Below are 17,390 nucleotides of genomic sequence, written 5' to 3'. Positions count from 1 at the left end.
AAGAAACTCAGGTGGAAATTAGAAGAAGAGGACTCGAGGACAATTTTCGAAAATTACCAGTGGGATACAGACCTGGTCCACATACCTAACTTCTAAAAGCTTTAATTCCTGTTTTAATGTAATTTAATCTTCGTTTTTTCTGTTTTTAAAAGTTGTTCTAAAGTTCCTATAATAATCTGTGATATTAATTTTTGCGATTCATTTAAAGAAACCCTAAAATTATAATAGTGAGGTCTGTTCGACGATTTCGCCACACGTGAAGGATCTAGCCGGAACGATATATTCTACGGCCGAATATATTTCGAATACAAAAACGGAAACAAAAGTCTACGTAAGTTGTTCGAACATATAAAAGGGGATCCCCGCTATTCTACGAAAATTATACAGCGTATAAATTTGTCAATTTGGGAAAAAGTCATGACCATAGATTTAAGGGTATCAAGTTATTATAAATGATTTTTATTTCAATAAGTCAATTTTAATATTTACGCTGTACTTAGCTGAAAGGTCTATCTCCTTAGGTGAACCCCCACCCTCAAATATTTTTCTATCTATTCATTTACTCTATTTTCAAATTATAATTTTGTATTAGCCTACTTGGCCTATTTAATTTTGTATGTCTTATGACCCTTTCCAAGGGCTATCACCCATCTCAATTCAATCAATTTGAAATTATTAAATTTTCATATAGTACCTATCATTTGAAGATTCAACTTCGTTATCATTTAATAGTCACTCATTATCAGTTGGAAACTATATTTTGTATAATCTGTTGATCTATCAATTCAATTTTTTGATATTTGAGAATTTCTTCAACAATATATTTGTATTATCTATTCACCTCTCTGAATTTATTCCATTACACCTCCAGGTTCGTTCTTTCTCAACTGACACATTTCGATTGTGCAAGACACGACCTGCTTTGCAGTAGTCAGATATTATTGAGTATCATACCTATTATTGGAACATTATTTCTTCTGGTGGTAGATGGTAGTCGACATTCATATCAAATAATAAAACATTTTATTGGAGATATTCTCCCGAATCAAGTAAGATCAACTGCCGTCGACCGACCGCATCGAGGTGTATTGGATCCAGCATTAACAACCAGTTAATGCCACAAGGAGAGGTAAAAGATCGCATAGACAGCATCAAAATTAAACTTGGTACTCGAAGCATTTACTATTTTGGTTTGGCACTTTGCAATCTTACAACCTATAGTATTTGTCAGAGACCCGGTTCGCATGAAATTGCCATTTTGTTTGTTGTCCTGTGCGGTCTAATATCTCTGCCAACTGTAACACAGTATTAGAATCTAAGTATACTGGTTATTATTTGGAGAGTGAACTAACTCAGAAGTTAAATCTCTGCTTGGTCCCAGCGACAGCATTGATTATAATAGGCAGATTCAACTGAACTGCATTTGATTACCGAATTGGATTCAATTTTAATTTACCACATCCCCACCTACAGCATTAGTTTGGAAGTTTACAGTCCCTACTTCGGCTACCTTTGTAGACCGCCAACCTATCAATTTAACAAATCACTTTATCCAATCAATCTCGTCAACATTCTGTTCACTCTGCCTCGATCCTCTAAATTCAGTGGCATCTATGCTTTCGCAAGTCGGATGAAAATCAACCTAATCTATATTATTACGAGGTACAGTTCCATAACCTCAAATTTCCAACTGTTTATTTGGTTTTTAGTTCAATTACTCCAGTTACTATTATTCATTTAGTGCATTCTCATGCCCCTCCACGTGACAGTATAAACTGATTGACAGTGAACGTAGAGATACTCTGTATTGTATGTAGTTCAATGCGTTGTCAAACGGTAGTGCGCAGCGGCATGAGAAGGCCGCATGCCAAACTGGCATTAAGGCAGTTTTAGACTGTCGTAGTTAACTAAGGCAGTTTTATACCGACGTAGCGTCTTCGGGTGATATAGATTGTATCCTAGCGTATTAATAAGCAAGTTATTAAAAATTCACACGAAAAGATATTTTTTTTATTATCTTTGTATTTGATCACATTTTAAGCTGTGGGCAAGTGTCATTGTTGAGCTCATAGCGCATGCGCTGCCCAAGATACGGAGCGACGACTACGTTGGAAACGACGCGTATTATGTAGTTTAAGCCTGTTTAAAATGGACTGATTGATGAACATTAGGAGATAAATCTTTCAAGAGACGTCGCTCAAGCTACATACGGCGGTTGAAAACGACCTGCCAGTGCCAAGATATTCACTGTCAAAGTGAATCTTGAGTTTGCAAATACGAGCTGAACTTGGAATTGATCGATTCCTATTCGCTCATTTCAACCGTTCACATCAGTATTTGAGTTAACTCGTTAGACTCACCAACCAATTCCATTGATCTAGCTGGTGGAGGGGGATGCCCATCAATGCCGTTGAGAGGTCGCAGAAAGCAATCAAGAAGTCGCAAACAGGAGACAAAAAGTGCTGAGTCGACTTGATGCACCATCTCTTTCATCTGCTGTCTCAGGAATTTGATAGCAGGCTCCAGCCAATTCTCCAGGATTGTCTTCAAACTATCCACGTAGGGTTCAGCTGGCTGTAAAATCAGCAAGTAGTAGCAATAATTATTGTAGAAAGACTTTTGTTCAGATTATATTTATAATTATTATTAAACGAAAATCCAAATGAATATTAATACGATATGATTGCTATGTTAATGAATTTAATTTTTGTGTAGTTGAGATCAAAATTTTTGTTTTTTCATTCATAATAAATAAATTTATATGATTCAGTGATGATGACTTGATGATGATGATGATGATGATGATGATGAATAATTTATATGGATTAAGTGATGATTTCTTAATACTTGATTATAGAAACTCGATTGATAAAACTATATGCAGTTGATACATACACTTCAGTTGATTTATATGAATTCTTATGATGGTTTAATCTCATTGAGTGTTTCTATTTATAACATTTATTAATATTTTTGATAAATTGTGTAAGTATGATAATTTGATAAATTTTTGATAAGTATTGTGAATCTTTATAACTCTCGTTATTGATGATTGTTTTATGAAGTTCACAGTTTTCATAAAGCTCATCATGTTTACAATTAAAATATACAAATATGAAATATGGAAGGTAGTTCTATCTGATCATGCTTCAAGTCTGTGACCTAGTAGGAACTTATAAAATTTCGATAACATACATACTTACAGGTAAAATTTTCCATTATGGAAGACTAAGAATCGCCATTTCTAGAGAAAACGACTCTATGTTCACTTTTTACTTTTTTTTAATTATCATCCAACTTTAAGTATTCTCGAAGAAAATGTAGGTGGTGCCAGCGAGCTCCTGATAAGCTCGAGAGTATTTTTTAAAATTATGTATTTATTATTGCTACTGTTGCCATCGTGGCTTGAAAGTATTGCATTAGAGTAAAAATTTATCATTGATGAGTGCAGCTCCAACCAATAATCAAATTTGTTGGATGATGGAGGATAACGATGGAATTGATTTCTTGCGAGAATAATAAATGAATAATGAGTAAAGAATCATCGACATGAAGCTATGAAGTGAGGGATATCGAGTTTCTCATTATCCAAAATACCATCATTTAAGGGGAAATTGGTTGTCAAAATGTCTCTTCTCAGCCTTAACTGGCCGAATGATACCATTATTTTGGAAAAATTGTCTGTCGAAATACCCCTTCTCATCCTCTTACTGAGGGAAAAATTCTCTCTCGTCTGAAAAACGAGAAAACTCTTCTGTGACTGTTGTTACACTTGAGCCAAAATCCTATTACTGTAAAAATAAAGCAACCTATCGAAAAGTGTAGCAAGTGGAAGAGGAACAATGCATAAATTATTTCGCTCCACTTTGATGTTCGTATTCTAGATTTCATGGAAGGTACGCATTAGAGTTTCCGTTTTAGACAATGAAGCCTGAAATTTCAGTCCCTGTAGTATGAAACAAATACAGGATATAAAACTTCTTAGATAATAATCAAATCTCAGATTTATTTGAATTTTCAATTGATCAACCCGCAATTCTATTCAGTTAAGAAATAGTCTATCTCAAGTAATTGGAACATTGATCACAAAGATTTATTGTACAAGGACATGAATGGAACAAATCAAGTGGTAAAGGAGAAAAGAGATTGGTGGAGAAAGAGTAAAATAGGAGGGCAGGGAAGGAGTGTTTGAAGGGGTTGTAGTGAGAATGAGGGGGAAAGTACGAGGAAGGAAGAGTGAAGAAGAGAAAAAGAGGTATAGACAATTCTCTTGAAGAGAAAGGGAGGTACAAATCTACTTTGAGAAAGAGAAAGGAGACTATGAAGAGAAAAAATGATAGATTAAGATAACTACTATGGATATGAATGAGAAGAAAATAATAATAATATTAATAAATATTATGATTATTATTATTCTCTTTTTCACGCAATTGCGGATAACTTATGCGAAGAGGGGCAAAATTTATGCAACCTCTTGGCATTATTTTCTATTATTGATAAAGTATTTTACCAAGTATGTTGGAGCGTTTGGCGTACTATGTGAGCTGTATCAAGCAGAACAGACTTCTGCATTTTCCCTACCAGAGTTTCTGAGACATCAATAACCTTACAGCTCTCCACTGTTGAATTAAGAATCAGACCATTCACGGATATTACGATATTACGATTGAGATTATTCTAACATTCTTGAGCCCATACATATCTTTGAGCTCTTGATACTTTCTCAATGTCTCACCTCTTGTTCTTTGACAATTTTCATCTGCTGGTATGGCTACATCAATTATCAAGGCTTCTTTTTGATTCATGTTCAACATTAGGATATCAGACTTGTTATGAATGACCTGCCTGTCAGTGATCATTTGAACATCCTAATAGATCTTAATCTGGTTTTTCTCAATAAATGCAGGAGGAGAGTAAGAATAGTATGGGGGCATTTCTTCAAAGAAGTCAAATTCCTGCTGCAATTTCAGGTGCACTACTTTAGCAACATTATTATGTCGCCTCAAATACTCTTTTGGTGCCAATATTGAGCAGCCTGAAACTATGTGCTGAATACAGGATTATAATAATAATAATAATAATTATTATTATTATCAATGGATAGATGAGGAAAGAGTGTTAGAAAGGGGGAAAATTTATAAGAGATGGATAAGATGATAAACGATGATGAGTAGAAATAAAAGTGATGTATCTACATACAAACATGGATAGTAAGACTATTTTTGACATAATTATCATAATAAATATGTCTAATGTGTGGAAGTATTCGTCTCAAAAAATAGTGGGAATCACTTCAGAAAGAGATGATTGATTGGAAAGCAATAATTCTATTCATGGGATATGATATAAGTTTGAAGTTAACCAAGTTAATCTTGGTTGGAGAATTCTAAAGGAGAATTCAAGTTCATCATCAAAGATGCAGCTGATGTGCAATGGAAAACCGACGGATATCAAGAAAGAAAATGCTCAAGGAAAGTCATGAACGGTGAAAAAAGTTAGAAGGACCTTGACAATATTCCTTTACCGTCTCTTCTTCACAATCTCCATACTACAATCATGTTCTATTTTTCCATTCTAAATTTCGCGAATAGAGTTCAGAAAGCTGAAGAGGGTGGCAACTGCATCGGTGAACTCAAAGAATAAGTGGTATCATATTATGAATAGAATATATGAATTCATGGCTACTTCCTTTCATTTATAAAATAGAATTATAGTACCCTTTGAAATTGATAAAATAATAGATCAAGAGTGCAAATTATAACAACTAGTTCCAGTGTTCACACCTGAACTATTATAAAAATAACCTGACGATAGTGTGAAGACTATAACTTTTTGTCATAATTTGTATTCTCAATCTATTATGTTATTAGTTTCAGAGGGTACTATAATTCTTTTTTATGAATAGAATATAATTTTCTATTCTATACTTTGGTGACTCATACACTAGTTCATAATAGCCATTTACTATTCATATAACTTAGCTCATTGATTGGACAAAGAAACGTGCTATTGAATTATTGATTATAAAAAGTAGAAACTGAAGAAATAATTAACTGCATAAAGATTGAGTGTAACTTGATGATGCTTTTAAAATCCATGGATAATTGTATTTACATAAATTTCTGGGGCTTGATCAAACCATTCTTCTTTCTTGGAAAAGGATATCAATGATAATGGTTTCTTTATATCATCACTGTATCAGTGAGAGGAAGAGAGAGTGAATAAAAGAGACGGAAAGAGATGTTCAGATGAGGAAATGAGTCGCATTATCAGAGATAAAACGAGATCACCATCTGAATGCGAATGTTTTTGACTTTTGACGCGAAATATCATACGGACCCATTCGACTCCAGTGAGATCCACTGTCAGCATTGGTTGAATAGGGTGCATTAATGCTAGTCATAGGGAATGCTGACAGAACAAAGTGAATCCCACTAAAGAATTATTCACCAAACTCAAACAAAAGAAGCGGAGCGGCTATCCCGCAGGAGCAGGCAAGCTGGCTGAATTTGTGTTTTTGAATGCGATTTATAGCATGCTTTGTTCAATCTGCCACCATTTTTAGAATTATTATTGAAAAATCTGACCAGTGCCCTTACATAGAAGTTCACTAACCCTTCTCTGTCCCTCAAAAATCCCTCTTTGTCCCTCTAAAATCACTCTCCGTCATTCAGAGAATTATATAAAATTGGTAACGACGTTCAAATTGGAGAGATGGAGAGTAAAATTGGAGAGACGTTCCCATCTCTCTTTGTCCCTCTAAAACCCTCTCTGTCTCTCTAAAATCCCCCTTTGTCCCTCTAAAATTCCTCTTTGTCCCTCTAAAATCCCTCTTTGTCCCTCTAAAATCCCTCTCTGTCCCTCTAAAATCCCTCTTTGTTCCCTCACCACTAATGCAAAATGTGTGGTTCTAGGCAGATTAGTCCCAGATGGCATTATTGAGGATTTTAAATAATGGTCCTGTAATCTCTGTGATTCACACACGAGTAAATGCATTATTTCATTCGAATAATAGCCTATTAATGAGCTGCAATAGTTCGACTGACGGGTTCGACTGACAAGCATAATAAGATCAACTCTGATTCCATAATAATTGAGGGCATTATGATTAATGCCAACGGGATTAGCAATGAATCAATATTTTTCATGATTAACGATGAGTTGAATTGCTATTTTGAAAACAATGCTGGAGGCTCATTTGTTCATTTATTATATTCCACAATCACAATATCAAATCAAAGATTGGGAGAGAATCAACAGGATAAACCCAAAACCGTTTCTCTCCCTAATTTTGATAAAAATAGTCCAAATGAGGTTATGCAAACACTTTTAAAAAGAACAAAAAAATTACAGTCCAAAAATACATTAAATTAAAAAGTTCTTATGTGGGTTGAAAGATTGAATAAATTATTATTACACTTGAAAATACATTATTCAATTGAAAAACATTAAAAAACTTGATAAATTTGAAGCCAGAAAAATTACAAAAACTATCATACAGTATCAAATCAATAATAATTATGAAATGATTAGACTGTTTCATGTGATTGCGACACATGAAATACTCAATTGTGTTTAAAATCGTAGTTCGTAAATCATGTTATTGGAACATGATTTTTCCTATTCCTATGGACTAATTTTGGGATACAGGAAGTTAATTTTCATGAAGAATATTCCTTTGTGATTTCTAGATTCCATCCAAGCAGCTGTGCTGTGATAACTAGATCTAATGTTTGAGTAATCTATATATATAAATGAGAAATGGCACTCACTCACTGACTGACTGACTGACTCACTCACTCACTCACTCACTCGCACAACTAAAAATCTACCGGACCAAAAACGTTCAAATTTGGTAGGTATGTTCAGTTGGCCCTTTAGAGGCGCACTAAGAAATCTTTTGGCAATATTTTAACTCTATGGGGTTATTTTTAAGGGTTTAAAGTTCGTCTTTTAGCATGTATATTCTTCTTCTCCCAATCTCTCAATTATAATTGAAATTTCCATATGTTATATCATATGTTGATATAGAACTATAATCTAGATAGAGCACCTCTTCGAAACATTTGTTAACTGGCAACTAAATTAATAATTTTGTCAGGTTGGCATTAAGTTGAGTTGGCTTTGTTAGGTTGGCACCAAGTTGAAGATTTAAATGCATTTATCGCGGAAAAAATGATTGGGCACTGCTACTTCAATCCTGGGAATATTATATTACTAGCCGTCAGGCTCGCTTCGCTCGCCATATCCGTTTAGCCAGTCGTTTAGTCTGGACCCCCGACTGGATTGTCCTAACATATGATAAAAATGCTCAAATGAAAAATGCAGGCGAGCGAAGCGAGCCTGCTGATCTCATTCTTCGACGACCCAGTCGGGGGTCTAGGGGGCGGAGCCCCCTGGCTAGACGGATATGGCGAGCGAAGCGAGCATGACAGCTAGTAAATGTATTAATTTTAATAAGTTTAAATTATTGAGTTATTATTAATTTTAATGAATTCTAGCAACACTCTAAGGAGAAGTTGAACTACTAACCTTGGGCAACCTCTTGAGCCAGCTTGCGAGGAAGGGCGATAAACCCAACAAGCCAGGTTCCAAGTAGACCATTCCACACCGAGACACGGTAGCCGGGGAAGCAACCGCCAAATCTGCAACCTGACAATTTAATAAAAAATGAAATTTCAATTGAAATAGGGATTTAAAATTGAAAATAAAAATAGCGGTGACAAGATAATGAGAATGGATTTTTATTCTCAATAATATAGAGAGCATGCATAAAAAACTACAAGATAAGAAAAAAAGCACATTCCTTTGCTTTAATGGTTGTAATAATAGTAATAGAAGTAACGGTATATTAATTATTATAATCGGGTACGCGACTAGGTGCCACCCCAACTACTTGACACCCCGACTACTTGACACCCCAACTACTTGACACCCCAACTACTTGACACCCCAACTACTTGACATCCCGACTACTTGACACCCCGACTACTTGACACCCCAACTACTTGACACCCCAAATACTTGACACCCCGACCACTTGTCCCCTTTTGAAACAGATTTTTAGGGGACAAGTAGACGTGAGCCATACCCGTCTAGTTGTATCCTTTTTGAGGAGGTGACAACTAGTCGGTGGAACAGCCTGACGCGTGGGTGCGAGTTGTCAAGTTTTCGTTTACGGTCATGACTGGTTGGCACCTCCGGTCCAGTAGGTGTCAAGTAGTCGGGATGACAACTTGACGGCAATGGTATATTTTTACGAGGGTACAAGTAGTCACTTATGACCAAAATGACCAGGTGTCAAGTAGTCGGGGTGACAACTAGACGGCTACCCTTAGAATAGGCATGGAAGTTTGAACATCTCATCAAATCACCCTCGCATTTCCCATTACCCACGCACAAGCAAAAAAGGTCATGTGTGCATCATCCACGATTCATTCATCTATTCATTTACAATGCAAATGACACTATTATAATGACAATAAATAAAAAAAAAACTAACATCTAGAATATACACACCAGCATATTAGATAGAACTGTTGGATTGCTGGAGGGAGTAGATACTTAGAGAAGGGGAATAAAAATATAAGATGAATGAGAAATTTTTCTTGATTTTGGAAAGGGAAATTAAAAAAAAAGAAAAGATGAAAACTTAGGGATACAGGAGTGAACGGATGACAATTTATTGTATTGAACATTGTTGAAAATGCAAACTGATATTCGAAATAGAAAGTCGGAGTAGGAAGTTTTTGGTTACAAAGTATCAAGAAACAATTTGTTTTGTTTTAAACCGGTGGTGGTAGATAGAAGCTACATTCCAAGTCTACTCTCGGGTCTGCACACACAGAGAGCAATCTGCTGGCAGCGATTAGAGCGATCTCATGAAGATATAGATAATCATAGTTTTTGATAAATTTTGAAATTTAAATAAAAGAAGAGTTCATAAGACCGAACACGCGTTCTGATCGCTGCTCGCAGGCTACTCTTTGTGTGTCCAAACCATGAATGATGTAAAAAATCAAGTTCGAAGTTGAAGTGTGGGAAATGACTGATTACCTCGAACATCATGGTCTGGTGTGGAGACATCTTGATGATCTCGCCGCTGGTCAGACAGAGCTTCTTGTTGTCGTCGAGTACAGTGTTCATGTTCTCTATCCACACGGCGTCCACTGGCCCATCCAACACGTACCAGTGCTTGTCCGAGTCACTCGACGAGGCGCCCACACGCATCAGCGACGGTAGGATGCCGTCAGTCCTGCAAGGAGGAAGGAGAAGAGGAACAAATTAAAAAGGATGAGAAGGAAGAGGAGGAGTTGGAGAATGAGGAGAAGGAGGAGAAGGAGGAGAAGGATGAGAAGGAGGAGAAGGAGGAGAAGGAGGAGAAGGAGGAGAAGGATAAGAGAAAAAAGAAACATTGTAAGAATTTATTCTTTTATCGTTTCAGCTCAATAACAAGGTGCAACAGGTGTCATTTTATTAATCACAAAATCAATCAATATTTTTCATCTTTGTAATGTTCAAATTGTCTGTTATATACCATAGGAATGAATTAAATAAGAATTTTTATTTAACTTGATACCAGTCCCTTGCTGCATTACTTCCTTTAATACAGTAGAACCTTGAAATCATGGTCATCTAAAAGTGTAGAGAACTATAGATGGCCATATTTGCAGTTATTATTTTTGACGTCTGCAGACATGGTTTTTGTGAATAAATAATATAATTGTTATATTCATTTACCACCTCGAAATACCTTTTTGAAAAAACAGGAATACCTCTTTTACCTCACTCAGAAGGAAGTGAATTCTCAAATGAAGTGATATAAGCTATCTTGGCAACACCGTGGACAGGACTCTTTCCTTCAACCAGCACCTAAGGAGTGTAGCAGCCAAGTTGAAGACATCATTCGGAAACTATGTGGCCAACTTGGGGCTCATCCCCCTCAACTCTGAGTTGCTCCAGTCTGGGCCTGGTGTATGCTGCTGCTGAGTACTGCGCCTCTTCCTGGATTGACATTTGGCACACTAATCTTGTAGATGTGCAACTGAACGATCCAACGCTCATAATTTCGGGAACCTTACGATCCACTCCAGTTTCTTGGCTCCCAGTGCTCAGTGGCATACCCCCACCTTCTCTTCGCAAAGCACAATCTCTTTTTCGGCTCTATGGAAGAATAAGCTCCAATCAACAACTCCCCATTCATCAGGACATTCCAGACTTAAATGCAAGGGAGCTAAATTTCAGAAGGTCAGCGATCAGGATGACTGAGCAATTAAGAGACGAGCGGTTTTCTCTGACCAGAAGATGGTGACAGGAATTGCCACTAGGAATGCCGGAGAGCTATTTCTCAGGCACTGGACCTCCTGGTTTTGAACTCCCACGGCGCATCTGGGTGGCACTCAACAGAATTCGATCTAAAAATGGGAGACGCAATGCATCATTTTTCAAATGAGGACAAGCAGACTCCCCACTGTGTGACTGTGGGGCAATGGAGCAGACGGTGCACCACATCATATTCGAATGTGAGAGACCTGTGCCTACCTGGGTGCTGTACCTTTGTTCACCGACCCCTCAAAATATTATTCCTTTGAATATTCATGATAATGGTAGTGTGTGACCTGTTTGAATCGAGTCTGGTGTCACATTTTTCAAGTAACACCTGATCAATTTTAGTTCCTCTGATATCATGAGAATGATGATGATCATTGTTCGTTCAATAAGTGAAATAGTCAATTTAGCCTATGATTTTCTATTCTCTTCAATGTTGGAGAGGACTCCGAGCTGAGCATAGAAATGTGACATCACAATAATTTTTCTCTTGACTTTCTGGAGCATTCCAAATATTTGGTATTGAGTATTTCCTATTCTTTTAATTTTTTGGATATGATAAGATCTCCACGGACTGTCAAATTCAAGCTGCAGAAAAAAGATTTCAAAGGAGTGCACTAGAGATTTGGCTGCGCTAGAATTGATAGAATAAGAAATACCATAGAGAAACAATATCGTAAGTAGATATCTCATGGTATAGGGAGTTTATGTCGCAACTTTTACTGTTATCTCAAGCCGATTAATGTCGATTATTATCAATTTTTACTGTTTTGTTGGGGTGATAGTGTATGAACGGCACAATTTGAGAGACTACCAGCGTCACACAGCTGCATAGGAAAAAACTATGTGAACGATCGGCTTGGGATAACAGTAAAACTTTGATTTGATTTAAAACTTCTTTATTGTCAATACAATTTTACAAAACAAAAATATATAAATATCCTTCAAAACAATAAAGCCCAAAGGTAAAAACCTGTTTGGGAAACAGGTGATATCAAAACAGAACTCTTTCTAAGACTGAAAATAATATACTTAGTCTTTGGACTCATTACCATCAAATTCGTTGTGAAACACCACCTAAACTTGTGATATAAACGCCCTATACCATGGGATATCATTTCTCTATGGTTTCTCTATGGAAATACTTGATAAGAATAAGAATACTGAAGACACGTTGCTCCACTGCATTGAAGAATTCTACGAAATAGACGCAACTGGTGCAGTCATTTGAATAGAATGTCACCAAGAAGAATGCCACTTGAAGTTCAAAACTAAAGACCTACTGGTAGAAGAGATGTGTGAAGGCCGAGGAAGAGTTGGGCACTGGAACAGGTTAAATATAAATGAACCTAATCCTGGAAGTGACGATGATGATGATGATGAACATAATATTCTATTAAATTTGAAAACTCTGATAGTAGTTATCATCCAAAGAGCATGAATAGCAGAGTGTAAATCAATAATATCATAATTTTTTAAAAGTCTATAGTCCTTACAAAATAACTTTTGACTTGGAAGAACATGCCAACCAGAGAAATGTCCAGTCAATTACAGTGATGAATAGAGTTATGAGTAGAAGCGCAGTTGCCAATTTGTCGATTGAACTCAGTCCTCTTAGAGAGGTAAGATCGTATGTGTATCATGAGCACTTATACACTCACTAGAAATTGGAGAACGCAGACCGGTTCAGAACGGTAACATCGCCGCTGCTGCATCCCTAACAGTCGCTGTACATGCTGTTGCGCATGTCCCTCCAAGTGTTTTTGTATGGACTATAGTAAACTTGAGTTCAGTTAATGTGGATTCACAAAATACAAAAAAAACGTAGCTTTATCACATGAAAAATAACTTGCATTCATTGAGAAACAATATGCAATATAAATGTTCATCATCAATTTCAGAGTAGATCAGATGCTGGCTTCATGATTCAGAGGCCCGGGTTCAAATCCCGGCCCGGGCAAGATATTTATCTCGGGCCATTCCCGTGTTTCGGATGGACTCGTTATCCGTCGGTCCCGGTTGCCTAAAAAGCAGTCGTTAGGTCATGTCAGAGGCCCTGAAATAGATCAGTTGCGACCTGAAAACTCTGATACCAGACCTGAGCCAGCCACGTCACTCGATATTATTATTATCATAACCATTATCTAGAGTGAAAACTCACCATTCATGAGTTTGAAAGTCGAATTCCCCGTAGAGTTGTCCCATAGTAATTGACTTGGGGTTGAGCACATAGGTATGCACCGTCTCAAATGTGTATCCACTAGGAGCCGCTTTGCCCTTCAAAAGTGTCATGGCCGCTTTCAAGATTTCGTAGCACTGCAAACAAAATGAGAAAACTCATGTTGGTTGATTTGATACTCATAAAGAGGAAGAGTTGCAATTTTTAAAAGTGAGAGAGAGTAAGATGGAGAGGAAGATTCAGATTCAGATTCCCCTATTCATGTTTTCAACAAAACCAAATTCAACTCACGATCTAGCATTGAAAATTAATCACCAATAATGAAGTAAAATAGCATGATGAATCATATCTACCTACAAGCTGTAGAGTCTTACAATATTATTGAGCAAAGAAATATGATGAAATATGCCAATGTTGAGGTATTTCTGTAATGATTTTACATGAAACAGCGAAGTTATACCCTAAGTTTTCCATTATCAGAAAACGTTTCAAGGATCCTTCTTTCAATATTTGACCGTGAATAGAGAATTTCAAATTTCTAGCAAAATGTTATGCGTAGAAAAATACGACTAATAATTAAAATTGTTATTTTTATTCTATCTATTGTACAAAACACTATAATCATAATGATTCATTAGTATGAATCATAATAATTATGACTATACCAATAATAGCTTATGGAAGCGAAGCCTGGGTGTCAATGAAAAAACTGAGTCCCGTATTCAAGCAGCCGAAATGAGGTTCCTTCGAGCAGTCAAAGGCTACACTAGGTTGGATTACATAAGAAACGACGTAATAAGAACCGAACTGAATGTATAGTCTTTATTGCAAATATTGAAGAAAATTAGACAAGACTGGTCTAGCCATCTACTTCGTATGCCAGCAAATAGACTTCCAATTCCAGCTTGGCACTACAAACCCGATGGGAGAAGAAGCGTCGGACGACCGAAATGGATGCCGGGACAGGCCAACAGAGCCTAATCCTTGAATGACGATGATGATGATGATTATGACTATGGTGGAAAACTAGGTTGAGCCTGTACCATTTTTCTGCGAAATGATTGAGAAAAAAGAAAGAGAGAAAAAAGGAAGAGAGATATGAAATAAGTTGGTGAGATGAGAGAATTATAAAGATTAGAAAATTTAGATGAATGAGGAGGAAGTGGATTGAATTTATACGAAAATAGATTCAAACTATATTATGAATTGACTATATTGATTGATCATATTATATTCATCTTAGTTTATTGGATATTCGACATGAGAAGTGAAGGGAATCGAGAGAATTATTGGTTATAATATTGTTCGAGTGTATGCCATGAGAAATGATAGAACAAGGGTAGCTAGAAAGCTGTGGATGAGAAATTCCTGGAACGATGTAATATCCAGTTCAAGTTCCAGTGTATATTGGTACCACTGATACCAAAATTGAAACAAGCAAATACTCGTACCCCTCATGAAATATATGATTTCTATCCACATGAATATGGAAAACAAACTTTCACGAACTGAGAATCCATGAAATATATGATTTACAGACACAGGGATATGAAATAATACACGCTTCCGAGAACTGAGAATTCTCATATTTTCAAATCATTGGAAATGGTGGCGACTGCGGTGAGCTCAAACCAATAAATAAATCATCTTATAGGAATGTACGTTATTGAAATAATTTGGGTTTGAATTAAATTGGGAAATGAAACAAAAAAATCAGCGCGTATCCCATCCACCTCTACAGTAAAGTTCATTTAGAAATGTCAGCACTAGTTGAACTGGAACCATTGAGACTATTTGCTATGAAGAATGCTAGCAGATTGGAGAGCATCTCGCTATAATTATTATGATATTGCATTTTTGAGTTCTTGATTCAGAGACAAAAAATCGCATCACTTTATTCTTTTCTCTCTGAATTGATTACAACGTAAATTTACAAGCTGCGTTTCAATACGCACTTATTTTCAATTCGTGTGTTTCAAATTAAATTAAATAAAATTTTATTGTTCACATCAGTTAAGATAAAAATACACTACATCAAAGCATTTCAAACTTCTATCAAAATTCGGAAAGGCAACCGTTTTGGGCTAGGCCTGTTTGTCCTTTTCCGATCATGTATATGATTTGTGTATTATGCAATGTAAAATAAAACAAAATGAAAATATTCATTTATTCTAGGGCAGAAGAATGCACCAACCAAAGTGCGTGGCCATTATTAACATACATTGATCGTATACTGTAATATTCAGCTGCATACTGTAATTCTCACTTATTTTTAATCCGTGTATTTAAAATCAAATCAAATAAAGTTTTATTGTTCGCATCAGTTTTGCTCTTTCAGGGCTTATACCTCTCCAAAAATGCATCATAAAAACTGATGCTTATCGTAGGTTTGTCAAGCATTGAATTCTCACTGAAATGATGTATTATTTTACTATTCCAAGTTTTCCTCTCATTGTTATAGCAGCTTCAATGTAGGGGGTGAAAATTTCATTGCTGCAACAAGTGTTAACTCAGCGGTTCCACACCTTCAACAGAGGGGATAAAGATGCGCACTTTCGCTATGTTCACCTACAAACTAGTCCAAATTTAGCTGCAAAGTCAAAAATTGTGTCACTGACACCCCCTTCAAATGTCATGGTCAAACGATAAATTGTTGCAGCAATGAAAATTTCACCCCAGCATTGTTGGAGAGGTATAAGCCCTGAAAGAGCAAAAAATTGGATAAAAACCTGTAATTTCAACAATTGCACACCTTCAAGAGCGAATATCTCGGGAACTGTTGGGAATATCACAGAATTCTACTGAACAAAAAGTGTAGAGAACTTATCAAGCTTCATTTTTGAATGGCTATTTTAGTCGGTCGAACGCATTGTTCTCTAGATATGAGCATGGAAGCAAAACGCTGCAAAATGCAACTTTTAAACCACCCTCATCCCCTTAGCACATGAGTTAGGAATGGGGACTTTTGATATGTTCTCCTCCTAACTAGTGTCAATAAAGCTGCGAAGCCAAAAATTTTGTTTAAAAGATTCCCTCCAAATTCCTTTGTCAATTGGTCTGTTGTTGCAAAAATTGAGATTTCACACTCAACACTAAATATGCTACAAAAGGTGTAGGGAAATTCGTAAAAGAGTGAAATTATACATCAAATTGAAGAGAATTTAATGCCTTATATGCTCATAATCAGCATGGATTTTTCCCTACGACTTTTAAAAAGTTATAAGAGCAAAAATAGAAAAGAATTGGTGGCAAACGTGTTTTTTCCAAAAATGTCACACCTTCAACAGCCGCGGATAACTCAAAAACCAGTGGAGATATGAAAAAAAGTTGTAGGATGAATATTATGGGAAATTATGTAAGCTTTAATTTGTTATAGAACAGTCAAGTCCTTAGGATACATAGTTTTTGAGTTTTATGCGAGAAACCAAAAAATGATACCTTTAAACCACCCCCACCCCCTTAGCACAGGGGATAGTGGTGGGGACTTTTGATATGTTCACCTGCTAACTATCCTAAACAGAAATGCGAGGTCAAAAATTGTCTTCCCAACTTTTCCCCCTCTACCCTTTTTTGAGCATTCATTGCCTGGACTACTTCCACAGAATACGTTGTAACTTATTACCAAATTCACCATGCAATTGGGAAAACGTGTCCTACTTTCAACTCCATCCAGAGTATTCAGGCTAGTTCTACTTGTTGCATACCATAGCATTCAGTCTTTCCAACTTGTTGCACTGTATAACTTAATGGAAGAAAAGTATAATAATTCACATCAAATGAAACGACATTATTATCGTTCAATGAATTCTATCAAGAGTTCCATTCTGGTGGAGTGGAATCAATGTGACGTCAGTACTGTGTAAGTAAAGAGAAGGGGAAGATG

General features: G+C 36.3%; 1 protein-coding gene across 1 annotated transcript in view; it reads right to left on the bottom strand.

The window, feature by feature from the left end:
* Window positions 1–17,390, bottom strand: part of LOC111055871 (dynein heavy chain 1, axonemal) — a 357,355-nt gene that overhangs the window by 160,650 nt on the left and 179,315 nt on the right. The window contains exons 18-21 of the mRNA XM_039439162.1: window positions 13,490–13,644; window positions 10,057–10,255; window positions 8,529–8,652; window positions 2,361–2,570 (exon numbers count right to left, since the gene is read on the bottom strand). Of these exons, the coding sequence (XP_039295096.1) occupies window positions 2,361–2,570; window positions 8,529–8,652; window positions 10,057–10,255; window positions 13,490–13,644 (688 nt within the window). The remainder of the gene's footprint in view (window positions 1–2,360; window positions 2,571–8,528; window positions 8,653–10,056; window positions 10,256–13,489; window positions 13,645–17,390) is intronic.

This window comes from Nilaparvata lugens, chromosome 12, assembly GCF_014356525.2.
Source record: "Nilaparvata lugens isolate BPH chromosome 12, ASM1435652v1, whole genome shotgun sequence".
NCBI classification, from domain to species: Eukaryota; Metazoa; Arthropoda; class Insecta; order Hemiptera; family Delphacidae; genus Nilaparvata; species Nilaparvata lugens.
The sequence above is the reverse complement of the archived record's forward strand: the minus strand, read 5'-3'. Positions and strand labels throughout refer to the sequence as shown.